General features: G+C 47.1%; 10 protein-coding genes across 10 annotated transcripts; 3 read left to right on the top strand and 7 right to left on the bottom strand. All coding sequences in view use genetic code 12, as the record gives it.

Moving 5' to 3' along the window:
• Positions 1 to 625: 625 nt before the first annotated feature.
• CXQ87_004582 (uncharacterized protein) lies at positions 626 to 1,456 on the bottom strand (the record flags this gene model as incomplete). Its single annotated transcript, XM_025483020.1, has 1 exon — positions 626 to 1,456. The coding sequence occupies one exon, from the start codon at positions 1,454 to 1,456 to the stop codon at positions 626 to 628; it is 831 nt and encodes a 276-aa protein (XP_025337963.1).
• A 375-nt stretch (positions 1,457 to 1,831) lies between these two features.
• Positions 1,832 to 2,407, bottom strand: TRP99 (Trp99p; the record flags this gene model as incomplete). Its single annotated transcript, XM_025483019.1, has 1 exon — positions 1,832 to 2,407. The coding sequence occupies one exon, from the start codon at positions 2,405 to 2,407 to the stop codon at positions 1,832 to 1,834; it is 576 nt and encodes a 191-aa protein (XP_025337962.1).
• A 983-nt stretch (positions 2,408 to 3,390) lies between these two features.
• CXQ87_004580 (uncharacterized protein) lies at positions 3,391 to 3,756 on the top strand (the record flags this gene model as incomplete). Its single annotated transcript, XM_025483018.1, has 1 exon — positions 3,391 to 3,756. One exon carries the CDS (start codon positions 3,391 to 3,393, stop codon positions 3,754 to 3,756), a length of 366 nt encoding a protein of 121 aa, XP_025337961.1.
• A 273-nt stretch (positions 3,757 to 4,029) lies between these two features.
• On the top strand, positions 4,030 to 4,565 carry CXQ87_004579 (uncharacterized protein; the record flags this gene model as incomplete). Its single annotated transcript, XM_025483017.1, has 2 exons — positions 4,030 to 4,101; positions 4,134 to 4,565. 2 exons carry the CDS (start codon positions 4,030 to 4,032, stop codon positions 4,563 to 4,565), a joined length of 504 nt encoding a protein of 167 aa, XP_025337960.1.
• Positions 4,566 to 5,419: 854 nt separating this feature from the next.
• On the top strand, positions 5,420 to 8,245 carry SPT20 (Spt20p; the record flags this gene model as incomplete). Its single annotated transcript, XM_025483016.1, has 1 exon — positions 5,420 to 8,245. The coding sequence occupies one exon, from the start codon at positions 5,420 to 5,422 to the stop codon at positions 8,243 to 8,245; it is 2,826 nt and encodes a 941-aa protein (XP_025337959.1).
• Positions 8,246 to 8,298: 53 nt separating this feature from the next.
• Positions 8,299 to 9,590, bottom strand: CXQ87_004577 (uncharacterized protein; the record flags this gene model as incomplete). The annotated part of the gene is made up of 2 exons (XM_025483015.1): positions 8,299 to 9,531; positions 9,552 to 9,590. The coding sequence occupies 2 exons, from the start codon at positions 9,588 to 9,590 to the stop codon at positions 8,299 to 8,301; spliced, it is 1,272 nt and encodes a 423-aa protein (XP_025337958.1).
• Positions 9,591 to 10,722: 1,132 nt separating this feature from the next.
• On the bottom strand, positions 10,723 to 11,637 carry CXQ87_004576 (uncharacterized protein; the record flags this gene model as incomplete). Its single annotated transcript, XM_025483014.1, has 1 exon — positions 10,723 to 11,637. The coding sequence occupies one exon, from the start codon at positions 11,635 to 11,637 to the stop codon at positions 10,723 to 10,725; it is 915 nt and encodes a 304-aa protein (XP_025337957.1).
• Positions 11,638 to 12,310: 673 nt separating this feature from the next.
• Positions 12,311 to 14,722, bottom strand: CXQ87_004575 (KH domain-containing protein; the record flags this gene model as incomplete). The annotated part of the gene is made up of 1 exon (XM_025483013.1): positions 12,311 to 14,722. The coding sequence occupies one exon, from the start codon at positions 14,720 to 14,722 to the stop codon at positions 12,311 to 12,313; it is 2,412 nt and encodes an 803-aa protein (XP_025337956.1).
• A 1,414-nt stretch (positions 14,723 to 16,136) lies between these two features.
• On the bottom strand, positions 16,137 to 17,716 carry FCY24 (Fcy24p; the record flags this gene model as incomplete). Its single annotated transcript, XM_025483012.1, has 2 exons — positions 16,137 to 17,360; positions 17,393 to 17,716. The coding sequence occupies 2 exons, from the start codon at positions 17,714 to 17,716 to the stop codon at positions 16,137 to 16,139; spliced, it is 1,548 nt and encodes a 515-aa protein (XP_025337955.1).
• Positions 17,717 to 18,054: 338 nt separating this feature from the next.
• SCO1 (Cu-binding protein) lies at positions 18,055 to 18,975 on the bottom strand (the record flags this gene model as incomplete). The annotated part of the gene is made up of 1 exon (XM_025483011.1): positions 18,055 to 18,975. The coding sequence occupies one exon, from the start codon at positions 18,973 to 18,975 to the stop codon at positions 18,055 to 18,057; it is 921 nt and encodes a 306-aa protein (XP_025337954.1).
• Between the last annotated feature and the right edge of the window lie 79 nt (positions 18,976 to 19,054).

Raw genomic sequence — 19,054 nt, 5'->3', positions numbered from 1 at the left:
CAGGCGATGAGGAAGTGAATTGAAGAAATTTGGAGATTTCAGTGATTGTGGGTTTTTTTGGAGTTGAGGTGTAGAAATGGGACTATGGTGGGTTTATAGTTTTCGCAGCCATTATGGAAGAAGAGGTGACGATGAAAGGTAAAAAGACAGGGCATATAAGTGAATTTGTTGATTCCAGAGCACTTAGAGCATGTATAGTTGGGATTTCAAAAAAATTAAAGTTTGTTTCAAAGAGGCCAATGAAAATCTGGTAGCTTGATAGAGACCCTCTTGAGGTCTGATGTATTTAGGTCAGGAGAACAGAGGTAGCCAAATATGATTGGATCATCTTCAGTATGTCGTGTGTATAAAATAGAAAAATTAGGGGTTTAGACCAAATTTCGCTGTAAAGAGTCGATGTATCGAACTCATAAATAGGCCTATCTATCCTTCAATACCAATCACCAAGTGTATGATACAGATACCCCGTGCCTTCCTCATTTATTTCATTTATAAATCGGCATTCAAGAAGTTCGAATCCATACAAGTCCATGACGTCCACGTGCTTTGACGTCTTTGTGCTATTTACAAGAATTGACATGTTCAAGAAGGACTCACGAATGATTGCCCAGTCAACTTCTACCCCTTATCCAAGATCAAACTTCTTACTCCTTCCCTGCTTCTTTTCCTTCTGGCGCTTCTTCTGCTCCATTCTCCGCTCCTTGCTCACCTTGGCCAATTCTTCCCACTTGGCTTTATCCTCTTCACTGACCTTACCTTCAAACTCCACAACTCTCCTTATTTCGTCCCCAAGCTTCTTGAAACAGTCTGCGGTATTATCCTCCCTGTTTCGACTGCGGTCGCTTTGTATGAGTAAGCCACCCAGCTTTGTGTGGTAGCGGATCCTCTTTTCTTCGATCTGAGCCAATATCGGTTTTGGGATCCAGAAACAGAACTGAGGGTTCAACCACTTCCACGGCTCCAAAGCCACAGTAGCTTTTGAGGAGGTTTTGTTGACTTTCTGCCCTCCAGGCCCGGAGCTTCTGCTGTATGTGATTTCGAAAACTGCCCTATTGATTTGCGGATTATCGAGCCATCGTTTGGCCTCTTCGATCTCTTCCTTGGAGAATGATTTTTGGGAGTAGAAGCGGGGTGATGAGGTCAGCAAGAATATGTTGAAACCGTTCTTGGTGATGCTTCTCTTAGTCAATGGAGTAATGTACTTGCAGTGGTTTCCATGAAGTGGTTGAGAAAGTGACCGTCTTTGGGCAACTTGGTGATGTAGTTGACGTAGGAAGACTCTAAATGGGACATCTGTTCCTTGGGATAGCAGGGATCCTGGCCTGGGTATTTCGATAGTACGCTGATTCAGCTGGTTGGTGGAGAAGCTAGATCTGCCTTTAAAAGCATTCGATAAAGGATCCTTGACTGGTTTGTCACTTCCATAGCTCGATCTTGTCAAAAACCTCAGCCTCATAGAACTTGTCGCTATGGATCTTCTCCATCCACTCATTGAAACCACCTTTCTCTGACAGTCCACTTTTTCACTGCTTAGTCTACCTCGATGTAGACCGCCATTACCCAATAGGGGACCACTCTTCGGGACTATTCTCGGGAAGACCACCCTCATACCTCAGACGCGTCAAACCGTGGTCTCTGTATGTGAACTTCCTAGTCTGTGGTATTTGGATGTTGATTTTCCTTCACAGTGCGATACACCTCGCCCCACAAACCACAGCCATCCACCTAATACAGATCTACAAGTCGTCTACATGTACAATTACAATCCAGCATTTGTCTTCAGCAATTGTTTTGAAACTCTTTAAATTTCATCGAGTATTTCTTCATAAACCTAGTCCAAACCTTCCAAGACCTTCTCGGCGTCAGAGACGTTCACCGAGGTGTTGTCGGGCTCCACAAACGTCTTGGCCACCTTGCCGTTTTCAACCAAAACAGCGTAACGGCCGGATCTCTCGTTGCCAAACACCTTGGAGGCCTCGAAAAGCACGTCCCAGTCACGAGAAAACTCACCACGAGGATCAGACAAAAACTTCACCTGGTCGGTGCCGGCCTGGTGGTTCTCGATGCTCTCGCCCCACGCCTTGGTCACGAAGGGGTCATTGACAGCAATCACGTAGAAGTGTGTGATTCCCTTGTCGTTGAAGCCTCTGAGGTTTTTGTAGAAACCAGGCACGTGGGAGGCGGAGCAGGCGGGGGAAAAGGCTCCTGGAACACCGACAATAAGAGCCTTGTTGTTGCCAATATCCTCTGCCAAGTTGACCGAGTTTCCTGGAGAACCTTCGAATAAAGGAGTCAGGGGAACGGAGTCACCCACCTTGACCAAACGGGCAGCCGAGGCGTGGAAGCCTCTGAAGGGGACTCCTCTGGTTGCGGATCTATAAAACGTGTTCAATTGAGTTCTCAACATGGAGGAATAGAGTAGTTGGGATGGTGACAATTGCTGATTGCTGGGAGGTGATGATATGGTGCGGTGCATGCAGGAGGATACGATTGACGGAAACCGATCTGGGGGTAGATCCGGCGAAGGGGATCAAAAGTCGGTGATTTTGACATATTCGGATGATTTGGGGTGTCAAATATGTTTTGGTTGTTTTTTGTCCGAAATCGTGCAACCGTTGGCTCAAAACGGTGAGGGTCTATGGGAGTGTGGCTTTAGTGGAGGTGGGGATGCACGGGTTCCAGGACAGCCAGGGAGTCAATGGGCTGGATTCTGGGTTTTTTGCTCTGAAGATCGAGGAAGTTTTGTCATTTTGGATATTTGGGGATGTTGGGGGAAGTTCGGATCTGGTGTTTCGTCGGAGTCGCAGAGGTCCGACACCGAGACCGGAAGTATGGGGATGAGATGAGAATGTATGGTCATATTCAAAGAGGTGATATGAAATTTATGATGACCCGTTACTTTTCAGTCTTCTAGAATTGGAAGTATGGCATTCAGGTGTGTTCCTTGTAGTACTATATAATATGGGTTCGCCGCCACCTGAAAGGACATCTTCTGACATCAAGGTGCATAGCATTTGTAGGAATATCAAAAAGTCTTGCTTTTATGGTAATGGTGAGTATATTTTGTAGCATTGAAAGGAGTCTGTAAATGATTCTCTGGATGATTTCACCATGTGTTAACTCATACGGAGACACGTATAGATTGTGGTTACTAGTACCAAAAATTTCTTGTCACAACATCGAAATGTAAGAAGAAATCATAACAAATTGCCCCACATCAACAAAATATTACACTTACTATAGATACATTACCTTAATCTGCTCTCCATTGCATCAATAAGTGACATACTAGGATCACCGCGAATGGCTGCAAAAAATGGCCCTGTGAACTATATAAGCACCAGGTTTCCACCCTATCCCCAGGCAAAAAAAATCAAAAGTCAATCAAACATGGCACCATCAAACACAGATTTCCCAAAGGCTGACCAAATCTTCCCCAAATTCGTCTTTTCAGAACCAGCCTTCCAGGCCGAACTTCGAAAATGGGCGGCTGAGGCCCGTGCTCTTTCCGACTTCTATTCACAACTCTGGAAGGAGCATTTAGCCTTTATCCAAGATCTTGAAGAGATAGAATATAGTCAGCACCCGTTCAGCCGCTTGAGACAGGCGCAGGAAGAATACAAACCTAAGCCGCCTGCTCTCAGTGCCAAGTTTGATGATGACGAGTCTATCGGAAGACCTACCCTGAGAACCACAGAGCTCTTCAGGAGAGCAGAGCAGAAGTATGGTGTGTGCTTGGGCTTTTTGGCGCAGTAAACTGGAACCGCTGCTCCGGTCAGGGTGTATATGGTTAATACACGGGTATACTATTGGTGATGTAGAAGTACACCTATCTACACCAGCACATGCACAAGAAAGAAAGAAACATTCCAATCAACGGCATCCGAATCAACGGCTTGATTTCAAAGATAAACTTGTCAAAATCCCATCATCCCATCAATCCATTGCCATCAAGTCCGTCTGGTTGTCGTTTCTCGCACGTGACCCTACTACCTATATTTTGTCCAACCGCTTTTTATCAACTACATCATGGCCGAAGTGGATAACCAGATTTCGGGCAAAAGAGCCCTTGACCTTTTCAAACTGACCCTTAACTTCAATGTCATCAGCAGATACGACCCAAAGCCAAACAGCTCTTATACACGACCTCCCACTGTGTGATATACAAGTTTGGAGAAAGCCAGGAATGGGAAAAAACTGAGTTTCAAGGCACGCTAGCGCTCTATTTGAGAGAGTTCCAGCCTCTAGCGCCTGGAGAGAATTTGGGATACGAGCTGCTTCAGAAGCTTTTCTGCTACGGGTTGATTTTGCTCAATAGACAGAGTCCAGAGTGCTTTTCACTTGGTCTTTTGCCCAACAAGGTGACAAACCACTTTTTCCCGAATGGTGTTCAAAACAACGGCATTCTCGAGATGGACGTGGAGATCAACGACAACTTGATTATCGTCAAGGACTTGTTGGGAGATATCTACGGTTTGTGGGTGTTCAACGAGGAGGACAGAAAGAAGCTTTTCCAGCTTATGGAGTTCTGTTTGAAGAATGACGTGCCCATTACGCAGCAGTAGGGAATTGGTTGCTTTACCATTGCATGAAACTTGAAAGCCCTATCGATGTGGGCTCGGTCTAAACATAGTCCACTGACCCATAGAGCTTCCGTGGACCATTCAATTGGCATGAAGCATCTTTTACTGATAGAAAATGACCCGTTTTCACGAAGCTGTACCAAGCGGGGGTAATGCTGTCAATGAGGACCCGGTACCCTAAAGCGGGATTGAGGTTAGCAGTACTGGGGTCCTCTTCAAGAAACCGCCTAGTTAATCGACCAGCTAGTTCAATTGACCTCAACGAGCATTGCTTTGGCGGGTGCCAATGTCTTAAATAGAGAAGAGGTCTTCTACAGGATATGAACATCGGTATGTTCCTGAACTTTTGAGGAGAGCTCATGCCCCATTACGCTTTACTTGCTTTCAAAGTGTCCAAATCACACCGGAGATAGAATATAATTGCCTTGGGCAAAATATTTTAAGCCTTGAATGTTCCAATTCAGTCCTCAGATCCAATACTTACCTAAACTCAGTGGCCAATCCATACTGCCAAATCAACATACACACACCACAATAAACGACCTAGTAGATTCAAAACACCAGTAAATCAATAAAAACCACACTTTTTCATAAAAATTTCCCCCTTTATTCAAAACCTCCAGCTCTACTACCATGGGTGGTGGCGCACGTGACCATACTCGGTATCATGAAAATATATGAGACTATCACCAACCACCACTGTCTAAGACACACCCATACAGCGCCGCCAGGCCATCTGCCCCGGCTCCACAATCCCCCACAGCATCCCCACTTTAAATAGAGTATCCCCCACGGTCCTCCAATTTTTCCCCCACCCACGACTTGATCAAACAAATATGCTCAGTTCGTGGTCGGGATCGAGACCAACAGCACAACAGCTCCAGCAGCTCACGCCTCAGCAAAGAGCAGCTCTTCAACAGCAGCTTCAGAATCAGCAGAAAAGCGGAAGTGCCGAGAATGCTGCCGCAATAGGATCACCAGAAACGCAAAACCAGGCTTCTCAGCAACAACAACAACAGATGCTCCTTCAACTACAACTCAAACAGGCACGTGAGCGGCCCGGAGGCTACCAATTTGCCACGTCGCTGGCAGAGATTCTAAAGAAGTACTCCAAGTACCCGCCATCGCTTACATTCCATATTTATGAGAACCACTTCCGGTTCAACAATACCCAAGACTCCAACATGATACCCAAGGACAGCGCCATGGCCAAGTCTTTTTTGCACCATATTCTCAAGGAGGAGATTCCGCTGGAAATGACGGAATTGCTCAAGGACTGCGCCGTGAAGTTCTACGAGGGTTGCATCATTCTCCAGGTGTATGATCACCGTCTGGAGAACAAGGAGAAGAAGGAGAGTCGACAGCTGCTGCCAGCCAAGGAAAACGGCAAGAATCTGCCGCAACAGAGCCCGAAGGAGCAGCCCACCCCGCCCAAAACATACAGAACGCTTCTCAGGCCGACCTCGTTATCGCTCTATTACGATTTGCTTTACCACACAGACTCGGCCCTCACCAAATTCACCGATACAATCTCGTTGCAGATGGAGCTGGAGATCTTGACATTGACCAACAGAAAGGTTGATTTGAAGGTGCCCCTCAATCCGTACAATCAGGACGAGTCGCTTTTTCCTGACCACGAGTACCCCAAGAAAGTATGGGACGAGGCCAAGCAGGACTATAAAATCGTCCATTCCCACAGAGACGAGACGCCCCGGGAGCTGCGCAAGTTGCACCGGGACCAGCTTGTCATGCACAAGTCCTCCGAGTACGAGGAGCTCATGTTTTTGCTTTCGGGCAAGAACAAAAACCCCCTGGAAAGCACCTCCGAAAACAAGCTCGTTGTGGTGGGTCCCTCGAGCCACAGCGCCCTGGACGCCGTCAGTTTGGAAGGTTCTCTTTCGGTGTTGCCTACTCCTGGACCTGCTACCGCTGCTACTGGTAATGGTAGCGCCAGAGAATCCACGACACCTGGTGGATCGGAAAGAAAGCGGAACGACAAGGCCAGCGCCCTCAGCGCCACGGCGTCGATGCTCGCCGGGAACTCGTCTGGTCAGTTCATGCGGTTGCGTTTTATTGAGGAAATCAGAAAACGCAAGGAGAGCCAGAAAGCTCAGGCTGGTGCCAGTGTGGCTACTGCGGCCGGTGTTGGTCCAGTCACGTCCCAGGCGGGCAGCGGAACGGCCTCTCCAGCTCCTGGTTTGAAGAACGGAACCATGAATGCTACAGCTGCAGCCAATTTGCAAAGACAACAGCAGCTCAAGCAACAGGCCCTGGCGAAACTCATGCAAGGCCAAATGCAGCAGCAGCAAATGCAACATCCACAGCAGCAGCAGCCTCAACAGCCTCAACAGCCTCAACAGCAGCCTCAGCAAACTCAGGCTCAACAGAGGTATTGGCAGCAACAGATGCAGCAGAACAAGTTGAAGCAGCAACAACAGCAACAACAGCAAAGAGCGGCTCAGCTCAACAACAGCGGCAACGCCAATATGGCGCAGAACTTCCAGAATGCTCAATTGCAGAAGAACATGCTTCGACAGAACATGAACCAGGGCATGAACCAGATGGGCCAGATGGGCCAGATGGGCCAGATGAACCAGAACATGCAGCAGAGCGTCGGCCAGAGCATGAACCAAGGCATGAACCAGAGCTTGAACCAGAACATGGGTCAGAACATGAACCAGAGCATGAACCCGGGAATGAGCCCCAATATGGGCAATGTCGCCATGAACCAGAGAGTCAACTACAACGGCATGCCGAACATGAGTCCTCAGATGGGGCTGGCCATGAGCCCTCAGAGGCAGCAGCAGTCCCAATCTCCCGTACCCAATCAGGCTGCTTTAAGCGACAGAGCCAAGCAGCTCAGGCAGCAGCAAATCCAGCTCCAACAAGCCAGACAGCAGCAGCTCAGGCAACAGCAGCAACAACAGCAGCAGCAACAGCAGCAGCAGGTCAAGAGGCAGAAAGTTGGCCAGGTCAATCAGCAGCAGTTTGCACAAAACAGAAACATGGCTCAGATGGGCCAGATGGGGTCTCAGCCTTCCTCACAAATGGGCACTCCTGTGATGCAAAACGGCAGTGTTGCTACGCCACGGATGGGCAATATGGCTCAAAGTTCGCCTCAGATGGGTCAGCAGATGCCTCCCATGGGTCAACAAACCCAGGGTCAAAGACCAGCGACACAACCTCAAGCACAAGGTGGAGGAGCTCAAAATACTATGGTGCAGCAACAGGCCCAGATTTTGCAGATGACCTTGTCTCCACAAGAACAGAAGGCGTTCAAGACTTTGCAGCAAAGAATGAATATTTTGGTTCAGATGTTCAACACGGGAATGTCGCCCAAGGGAGATCCTCTTACCCAGCAGCAGCAGCAAAACGCCATGCAGCAAGCGAAAGTTGCTCAGCAGCTGTTGATGCAACAGTTTCCTTCTTATTTCCAACGTCTTCGTCAATTTCAAATGCAGCAGCAGAGACAAAAGATGCAGAGACAACAACAACAGCAACAGCAGCAGCAACAACAACAACAACAAAACTCGTCCATGGGAAACATGGATGGGTCAATGTATCAAAACATGAACATGACGCTGCCGGCGATGCAGCAGCAGATGATGAATCTGCCAGTGATGGGCCAGATGAACAACATGCAAGGCCAGATGAAGAGGTAGACAGAGTGTGGGTGTTTAATATAGTGTATCATCAACATAAGCTAAATCTTGGGTCACTGGTTCTCGAGGGACCGGCCGTACGCAATCAATGCCACCACTGTACCAACAACGTACAATGCTCCTTTGCCCACCTCCTTGAGCACGGTGTAGGTTGCCTTCTTGAGAGGCCTCTCGGGTATTGGTGTCTCCAACGCCGTAGCAGGCACAGGGTCGGTTTCGGTCATCACATCAAAGGAGCGCTTCACGCCACAGCATGGCTCAGCGGCATCCGAGAGCGACGTATCTGGCTCGCCCTGGTCGCTCATGGGCTCGTAGTCGCTCTCAACTTCAGACAGGGAGATGTCGTTCCAGCCGAACATCACCGCCAAGTCCTCGTCTGAGTCTTCTACGCATTCCCACTCGCCATTGACGAGTCTGATCTCGGAGCCTTTACCGGTCGCACAGCACTCGGAGAAGTCCTCGCAGCCTTCGGCGTCTGAGGATGCCTCGTCCAGGGTGATGTCGTCGTTTGAAGAGCCGTCGTAGTACTCGTACGGCTCCGCTTCAGCCTCAGCCTTGGGCTCGGGCTCTGGCTCGTCGACAACGGCCTCTATTACATCTGGCTCCAAGGTCTCCTCAGGCTTAGCGGTGGACTCATCTTCGAGTTCGACGACTTCAAGCTCGGGCTCAGGGTCTGCAGCGGATTTCACCTCGCTTTCTGCCTCGCTATCGGCATCCTCTCCTGCCTCGCTATCGGCATCCTCTCTTGCCTCCACTTTCTCGGCCTGGGCTTCGGGCTCCTCACGTTCGACAACCTCCTTGACGAACTTGACCTCCTCAGGGGGCTCGTCCTCCGAGACAACATCACCATGGCCGTCCTCGTACTCGGGAGTTCGAGTCACCTCGGCTGCTTCACCTGACTCGACCACCAGACAAGCTTCATCGGCTAGCTTGTTCTTGGGCGTCAACGTGAGCACATCCTCGGAGAGACCCACGTCAAACTGCAAGTGGACCCAAGGGTTAAGCAACTTGCGCAAAGGAATGTTGGTAGGAAGCAGGGTCTTCTCGCGCCACGACCGTACCACGGCAGCAGTGCGGTTGACTACAAGTCCCAAGGTGTCACCATGTTTCAAAAGGTGTGGCTCCTGGGGTCCGATCAAGACGTTGTTGAGGATCGTGCCAAAGGTCGAGTCTGTGTCTTTCACGTAAACAGCATCGTTTTCCTTGTAAACAACAGCATGGAACTTGGAGATGTGGTTGTTAGCGAGGTACAAGTTGGTCAGCAAGGAGGGCGGTCCGAGGTGCTTCTCAGGGCCCTCCCTATAACCACAGGAGAGCTGATGGAAACTCTTCTGGTCTCGGACATGGTGGGTATCTGCTAATAGTTAAAATAGAAGTAACGACGTTTGGCTTTTGGAGTGGGTATCAAAAATATAAAGTAGTGTGGAGTGTCTCCTTATCTCAGGAGCTTATCGTGTCAGGGTCTGCCACACGCAGGACAGATCCGTTATCGGGGGCAAACGGTTTTAGAAAGGGATGGAATTGGCCAGCTTAGAGAAGGAAAAGCAGCTGAACGTGGGTTTCGGATTTGTTTATATACTCAAGATTAAACGAAGGGGTATTCAAAAAAAAACGCGGAACTTTGTAGATTCAGGGAGGCGGTCCGTATTTATACCTCGCAGGACCATGCATCCAGACAGTCCCGGCAGGTATGATCTGTGCGCTTTGGGGTGCTTTGGTGGCGGTTGGACAAAGTGGGGGATTTTGGGGGAAAGTGGGGGATGGTGGGGCATTTGTATGTGGAGGCGGGGCACAAATTGGGGGACCCTTCAAGATCGATTCGGGCGGTTTGGTGCCCGTGCGATAAGCATACCCGCATAACTGGAAACGGTTCGAGGGTGTCCAATATGGGTTCCAGTGGGAAGCCCTTTAAGAAATTCAAATTAACTAAAAGTCAAATAGTGATTTAAAATAAGATAGATGTCATTTTTGATCTTGGCTTGGGTGGCTGGTTTGATGTTTGTCTCAGCCACAGTCTGGGACTTAAGGGTTTTTGCTGATTTCATCGGATCAAACGAAATAACCTAATTTCTGACAGTTAAATGTAGCAAGGCTTCGGATTAAATGGTCTATGGATAAAGTTAACTCCGAAGATTTGAGATTACAAAAAATCCAGTTCCCCATTTGTATCTATCGAAATGGCGAAACTACATTTTCATGCGATCATTCAATTCTGGAACACCGAATTTACCATTTTTCTTTTTCGTCTAATAATCATGAATAATCTAAAAGCCCTTTCCTTGTACAGATGCTACAAATGGCCGAAAGAAAGCAAATCTTATGAATGTCTGAGATCTGCTTCCATTAGCTCATTGAATAGTAGATCCCAAAAAGACCCCAAAACTCGTCAATCAACGTCCCTGGACCCACAACTTCATTATTAACGCTCATTCATTGCCACGGCAGCTCAACTGCCCTATGCATGCCACAAATCCACATCAAGCTGCAACTGGAGGCTCATACAACTTGGAGAACGCCGTGCCTCCCTGTGGCGATGGAGGCACCTGCAACCAGTTCAAATTATCGTACTCTGCCGTGCCGTCTATAACATGGAAGGCATAGGCGTAACGAGACTTGTCCAGGTGGTTCTTTTCAGACTTGTGGAGCACAGAGTGGTTGATCAAGATGAGAGATCCCGCCTTGCACTCCACGAGCTTGTAGTCCTCCTCCTTGTCTTCCTGAGAGGCTTCGCCGTGCTCGACAGGAATGAAATTGCATCCTTTGGCGCCCTGGTCAATTTTGACAAAACGCTTTGTAAGTGGAACCGTCTTGTGCGTTCCAGGATTATACGAAAGACACCCGTTTTCCTTGGTGCAATCTTCCAAAGCAAACCAAAAGCCAAGCGCCGTTTGTGGCTTTGTGAATAAGAAGGTGGCATCTGTATGAGGAGGAACGGCGTTTTCTCTGGATGAAAACGAGGCAGAAACAGGGTTTTTGAAGATCATCATACTCTGGAGCACCCGGGGGTCCTTGAATTCCAAGTCCCGAGCGATTTCTTGCACTTTTCTATCGAAAGTGATCTCCTCAAATGTCTTATCTTTCATGTGCAACCCATGGCCGATCTTGTTGATGGCCAATTCCTTGGAATACTTCAAATTGCCGTCTACATCGAACGCGTCAGTATCGAAAAAGTACAGCACCTTGTCGGCGGAGTCAAAAAAGTATTCGTCTCCAACGTGATCGTTGTCGCCTGTTTTGAACTGGGTTTTGGGATGCTGGGATGGGTCAAAACCCGTCAAAAGCTCACGTGACCGTCCCATAAGCTTTCCAATCTGTTCTTTGGACAAAAAGTCCGGAATGCAGAGCATTCCTTCTCTGTGGAAGGTTTCGATCTGTTCTTTGGTGAGTCCCATTGTAGTTGGTGATGTTTAGATAAGCGAGGAAGATAAAGGGCGTGTGCAGGGACGATTTGACAAATAGGAAACGGCGATGACTTTTGGAAGTGTAGTTCGTTTTTTGTCTTTTCTTTTTAATATGGTCGTTTCAGGTAAAAAAGGAGATGGTGGGATTTATATATGGATTTATGGAAGGTGGGGCCGCGGAATTGGTCCAGATAAGACAGCCGTGCAGGCTACAATGGCTGCAAATCAACGGGATAGAAGGTTTCTGGATCCTGGGGGAAATATAAGAAAACATAGGAGTTCAAGTTTTTTGGAATTCGCTGGATTGTTTTATGGTTTGGGGCGCAGGGGCTTTAATGGAAGTGGAGGAATTCCTGGTTGACTCGATCTGACTGGGTGAATGCTCTCAGGTTAAATGTCTTAAATCATGGCTTAAACTAAACCTGCTTATTCATCTTCTCTTGTATTTTGCCCAATTGAGCTGTTGGTGGGGTACTCGAAAAATGGGTTCTGTCGTCTACGTATCTGCTGGGAACCTTATGTATTGGCATTTTTGGAGGATGTGCCTTATTTCATAATACATCTGTCATGGTCAGTCCGAGACTCCCTGGAGCCTAGCATTGATATCAATTATCCCAAAATCAGCATCTTTTCATGGCATAGCGTGCTTATTCCACCAGTCGCATCAATAATCCAGCAGCCAGTGGCCACCATGCTCTTCCCACTCAGCTAGACGTTCCCGTATCATTTCAACAATTATCTCCACAAGTCTCTCATCACCAGTGCACTTCACTTCACATTCTATCTCAGACGCTTGAATCAAGTTCGATTTCTGCTCATCAGAAAGGTCATCCACTCCAGCATCCAGTAGAATGGTGTCCCACACATTACTTTCACAGTAATCAAGAAATTCCTTTGGAGCAGGAACTGTGGCGGTGAAGTTCGTATTCCGGGGCTCTTCAAAGTCTTTGGGTATCCCGGCGAGAGCCTTTTCCGTGCCATATACGGTAACTCTGGCGCTTTCTTCGTCCTCCATGATACTATAATCCACACCAGCACATGGGAATTCGTCAAGCAACTGGACGCCTATATAGTTCAATTTGTCGCTTCTGTCCCATAAACGGTCTCCTAGGAGCTGGCGAACTTTTTTCAATGCCGAAAGAGGAACATCAATTGTCTTTTCTTTGGCACCGTTCTTCTCAGATTGATAAATCCCGAGAATACGTTTCTCGGCTTCAACCACATCAGCCGTTTTTCCATGAACAACTATCTCGTCCTCGTGCTTCGGACAGGGGTACCTTAGATCGTTTCTTGGAAATCGTATGTCCACTCTGCACTCTTTTTCAATCTTGTTTCTGTGGGAATAGTTTCTGCCGACTATTCTTCTATGATAAGTGGCACCAATTTTTATCCTGACAACTTTCCTATCACTGAGTTCCTCGACACTGCCGAGAATCCGACTCACAGCATTGTTCACGTCGTACTTGATTCCACTGATCACAATGGGAGTTTCGGAATCTTCGTCCACTAATTCCTGAGATCTTGTCCCTTTCCCCTGATCTATTATCCTTAAGTGTACACGGGTTCCAATCCTCGTTCCTCGCCAGATTTCTCGATTCTTTCCAATGAGAGCTGTAAGAAGTTTTGAAGGTACCATAACCGTGCGCTCGTGAGCTCGAAACGTACCATTTTCAACATCCTCCACCATTTTTTCCATTTCTTCCTTGGCGCCTTGAACAGCATCAGGTGGGCCTTCGAGCCTAATTTTATGCCATCCAACAAGTGAAAGTTCACCAGGGCGTCCCTTCAAGTGATCAAGAAAAATGGACGATTTATTAGGGCCTCCTAACATACCAAACATATACTGCTGAAGTTGACCAACATTCACGGTTACGGTTTCCATGGACTCGAGAAACTCCGTCCACCCAACTATGTGGCTCCTAAATGCATCCAGACGAGACTCAAATCCTTCCTTCTTTTCACCCGTTGCAATAGATGCATCTATAAGGTAGGCGTTCTCTCGATCAAAACGGTATAAAATGTCATTCGCTTCGGCAAGGTCGCCAAGCTTGTATGTTTTGTCGTAACGCCGGATTCTACGGTAATCTCCTGGTACAATTGTCACAATCTGCGGTGTGGTTTTCTCAAACGTCGACATCGCAAGCTGCTTGAAAGTTTCCACGATTTCCTTCTTGCCTCTGATTTCAAGGTACGGCTCGTCAAAAGCCACTGCCACTTTGCCCCAATATTTCGGTTTCAACACTTGACTCCAAAGGAGATTTAGTATTGGTCTGGTATGAGATGCGTTTCCGGGAATGAATTCGGGGACTTTGATAACCTCAGTGGTATATCTTGAAGCAGCTTCTGAGAGTGCCGCTTCAACCTCTTTAGCTTTCTCCAAAATCCCGCAAATGGTGATATCGTGCTCGTTTGTCCTCACAGAAATTTCTCCATAATAAGGCGATAAGTTTGCGTCTAAACATATCATATACAGAGTGTCCTTAGGAGTCTTAACCTCCAACACGGTTGTTTCTTCCACAATTCTGGCCTGGATCCGTTTTAACTCTTCTGCGGCTTCTAGCACTTTCAGCTTGGTGCCTTTTATATAGACACATTTTCCATCCAGGCATAATATTCCATCCAGGCTTACATGGTCTTGAATCAGAAGATTGGGATATTTTGCCTGAAGCAGATTTGTCTTCCCAATCATGAACTTTGCTCTGTCTTCTTCTAATTCTAATTCTGCAACGTAAACATTGGAAGCCCCCTCCTCTGCGAGTCTGAGCACTTGCTCCTTTGCCTCTTCGCAACCACTTCTCGTTCCTTTGATTATGACATCCACATCGATGCAATAAGCTCCGTAGTTTGTTGGTAAGCCAAAATAAGCGAACTTATGGTATGACGTAATTGAAGCACTGTCTTCGTGCTTGCGTGGCCAGCGTCTCAACTTCCTTATAACCTTGATGCTCACGTTGTTTTGTTTGGAAATGGCCTTAATTGTTCTTCCTCTGGGTCCAATGACAGTACGTCTCGAAGCTAAATGTATCGTGAAGTTCAATTGGCATTGCTGGTCGACTTCATTGCTTGAGTTCAGCATATCTATAATGAGACCTCAAATTTAGATGAATTTCTCTAATTCATGGGCGAGTCTCTTCTTTTATAGGCAAACCACAAGATCATCTGTTGTAGATGTACGGATGTTGATCTGGGTGTTCTACTCACTTTTCGAGATAACATTCATGCAAGGTCGGGTGCGGCTCACCTACACAATCTGTATGACACCATGGGGGCAAATCTTCTCACATAAATGAGTCAATTCTTCTAACATAAATGAGTCAATTCTTCTAACATAAATGAGTCAATTCTTCTAACATAAATGAGTCAATTCTTCTAACATAAATGAGTCATTTCGATATTTACTTTCCGCAGTAGATACCGCTCTTGAGCTTTATCATTAGCAATCTCATAAATCCAGTGCTTCCACTGAAAATGGCTGCAAATGAGTCAAAGGTGGACCCTTAGATTTGCAAATTCTCTTACCTACTCATCGGCTCCGTCGTTGCCCATGTATTCTATATTACGAATTCTTAAAGATCATTGGTGCAATTTCAGCAAGGTAAAGGCCGTCATTTCAACTTACCGCGGCATTGTCTCCGGAGCCATTGTGGATTTTGAGTTGCACCATCGGTAAAATTCATTTTCTGCGTCTTTAACTATAAAGAATTTGAAGTCGGCCAAGTGGACCTTGATATTATCCTCAGTAAGATCTTCGATATGCCATTCTTCTCTTGCAGTGCAAGAGCCATCTCGAAAAGTCTTGGTTGGAAAATCAAAACCCCAAGAAATGTCGAGTGAAACCCACCGTTTATGATTGAAAGTCTTCCAATAAGCGCAAGGGTTCTTGAACCTACTATCTTTGATTCACTTCTTTTGTTTAGGCTTGTCGGTATTGATTACTTGAGCTGAAGTGTCAAAAGTTCCAAAGTCAAAAATATCAGGCCAAGCATGACTAACTTATAGCTGCTATTTTCACAGCAGGAGTTGCTTTTTAGCATTGATTACATCCTACTTATTACGGAAATATGTTCTTCCTCGTGTTTTTGACTTGATTGCTGAATTTTATTTTAGCATTTCCAACAGATTTAGTCAAACGCTGGACCTGGAAAAGGTTCGTGATGACGTGGCTAACCTTATTGACGAGTCTCAGCATATTAGTGCCAGAGAGTAACGACTACCAGTTTATGTCTACGCTTATGCCAACCATGGATCACATCAAAATATACAAGATTGTCAAAGACTTATAGAAGGCTTTCATTCTTCGATAATATGTATCAGCAGGACATTGTAATTTATGATCCCCTCAGTTTCACAGCGAGAGCTATATCTCCATAGAAACCCAGCCTACCAATCGAGTATTGGAAAAGAGAGCTACTATAGGCTCCACACAATGATACCCGGCTTAGAATAACAAATTGAGGGACACCCCCTTCTTTATCTATCTATATACATCGTCACCGCCCAAACTTCTTAAGTTCAATGTACCGCAAAACCGGATACGTCAAACCTGCAAATCCACTGCACAAGTAGATTCCAAGATCGGCTCCGTCGTCACCCACCTTTTCCGCAAGAACCCCCACATAGTACACCTGGTTCATGCCCAAAACGGCACCAGCTACTCCACACAAAAACGAAAGCGTGGCTGCAAGTCCCATACTGCGATACAGAGGCTTGTTCCAGTTGGCCCAGTTGTACATGGTGGAAATGCTCTCCTCGTCGGTGCCGTCAAACTCATTATGGTGCAATCTTCTCGCTGCCTTGGTTCCTCGGAAAATCAAGTTCTCCTCCAAAAGCAAGGTGATGTAGATGGTGATCCAGTAGCCCAACATGGGCAAGAAGTTCCCCAAGATATTGTTGAGATGCTCTTTTCCAGCCAATGCAAGAACTAGGTAAATCACCGCCACCACGGTGGTCCACACCCATCGAGGCACATACGTCAAACGGGTGTCTATAAGCTGGAACTCAAGTGCACACGAATAAGTGTTCATGATGTTGTTGCAGATAAGCGAGAGGTACAAGACGACAACGACGAACTTGCCGAATCCGTGCCAGGGCTCGAAGGCCAGGGCGAAAATGCCTCCGATTCCGTAATTATCGTAGTTGTCTGACCACGGCTGGTACGAATATGCAATGGCTCCGGCTATAACCGAGCAAATGGCTGCAAAATTGGACGGCACGGCGATTCCCAAAAACGTCAAGATGAAAACCTGCCAGGACGGTGTATCGTCGGGAAAAAGAATATAGTAGTCTGAGGCTCCTCCACCCCAGGTTGAGGTGACTGAATAGGCCAATGCAAAAACAGAGAGCCATTGGCCCGTGCTTGTTTGCAGGCTGATATCCAAATCATCGATGGCCTGGTTTGTATCTGAAATATGGCCGATTTTTTTGCTAACCACAATGTAAAAAAGTAGAATAGCCACATTGGTGGGAATGGCCAAGATGGACTGGAACTTGAGCAAAACCCGGATTCCAAAAACGCCAATGATCCAGCTCACCACCATAACCACGGCAATCCCCACCTCCAAATTGGCATTGCTGATCGCCAGAAGAAGCTGTCCTCCAGCTACACAGTTGATCACAGACCAACCAATCATTCCGATAATCACGATGATGGCGACGATTTTCACAAACCACTGGCCAAACAAGAACCGTGCCGTGACCATCTGACGACACCCCGACTGGGGCCCATGGTGGACGAATATGCTGGAACGAGGTTGCCCAAATTGATACCCAAGAGCGATGCTACTAGGGCATTCTTCAAGTTCAAGTTGTACACCAAAGTCGGTAGGAAAAACGACGACATTGTGGTGACACCGCCACAGGCAGCGAGCCAAAGTCCAATGACTTGGATAAACAGCCTCCATTTTCCAATCGATACTTTTTCTTCCGGAGTAACCCTCTCTATACCTCTGATTTCGACTCCGAGGTTATCGAGCTTGTACATCCACAGGAGGTACTTGGAGCTCGTGACTACATTGAGTTTGTTGGTGGACTCTTCATACTCGCTTCGGAACGAGACTTTCTCCTCTGCCATCGGAAAAACTGGAGATGGAAGGTTGAAAAATTTGCTGAGCTTTTTTAAACGTCTCAGGGTAGGGTTGTCTAAGCGCATGTCATGCCGGCCGTCAAAGTCGGGTGTTTATATGCAGGCTTGTGTATTTCGTGCGTCTATGCGGCTATATCCACCAGGACGAGGCATCCGCCTGTGGGGTAAATGATCCGGATGTCTTCAGTTTTTCCGGCGTCTCAATACTAAATGATTTATAAATTATCGCTTCTTTCTTAACGATCATTTAATCAAGAGGACGTTCTTTCAATCCAATGGCTTTCTTCCCTAATTTACCTATATACATGTGGGAAGCACTAATCCGTCTACTTATAGAGGAAACCCAACCAGGAGTTTTTCCGGGCCTCTCTCTCGGCCTCTGGAATGAACGACTCGACGTACTTTTTGATCTTTTCAGCACCCAGCTTGGCATCAACTTCACGGCCAATAACATCCACAAAGTTACCTTCACAGTCCATAAGATAGAAAAAGATAGAGTGGTCAACCAAGTAGTCCTGACCGGGCTTCACATCTGGAGGCGTGGAGAAGTACACTCTGTATTTCTTGCACACGTTCTTCACCTGCTCATACGTGCCTGTCAAACCAATGATGCTGGGATGGAAATCTTCAAGGTACTGCTTGATCACATCAGGGCTATCTCTTGCAGGGTCACACGTGATGAAAACAGGCTGCAACTCGATTCCCAGGTTGTTCTTCAAATCTTCAAGCATCTCGCCCAATTTATCGAGCTCGTCAGGACACACATCAGGGCAGTGAGTGAAACCAAAGTAGAGAATGGAGAACTTCTTCTTGTCGTTCTTCAAATTCTCCTGGGTAAACGTTTCGCCCTTTTCGTCCACCAAAGTGAAGTTTCCACCAATCAAGGGCTTACCCACGCCTCTCTTGGCCTCCACCTCCTTCTGTAATCTCAACTTCTCCTTCTCTCTGGAAAACCACCATGTGAAGATACCGCCACCGACAATAAGAACGATAACGGCTCTCCAGGCGGCAAATTCTATGCCTTTAGATACCGGAAGCTTTTTCAGCTGCAGCGAGCCGCCGATAGCCACACGGCTTAGAGGTCTTTTTTTGTAGTTTGGAGTGGATTTTTGATCGGCGAATTTTTCGGGTTCTTCGGAGCCGTTTTCGGGACTTTTTTGGTTCAACAGGATCCTTGAGACGTGAAGAAAACGACTTGATAGCAAAGGAGCTCTCACGAGCGCTTGGCGGCGAAATATGGGGAGCATATTTGTGGTGCTTAGTGGAATCGAGTAATCTTGATGGGGTGATGCTGGTGTGTTGTATGCAGGTGGTTTCGATTATTAG

This window comes from Candidozyma duobushaemuli (assembly GCF_002926085.2).
Source record: "Candidozyma duobushaemuli strain B09383 chromosome Unknown E_B09383, whole genome shotgun sequence".
NCBI classification, from domain to species: Eukaryota; Fungi; Ascomycota; class Pichiomycetes; order Serinales; family Metschnikowiaceae; genus Candidozyma; species Candidozyma duobushaemuli.
The sequence above is the reverse complement of the archived record's forward strand: the minus strand, read 5'-3'. Positions and strand labels throughout refer to the sequence as shown.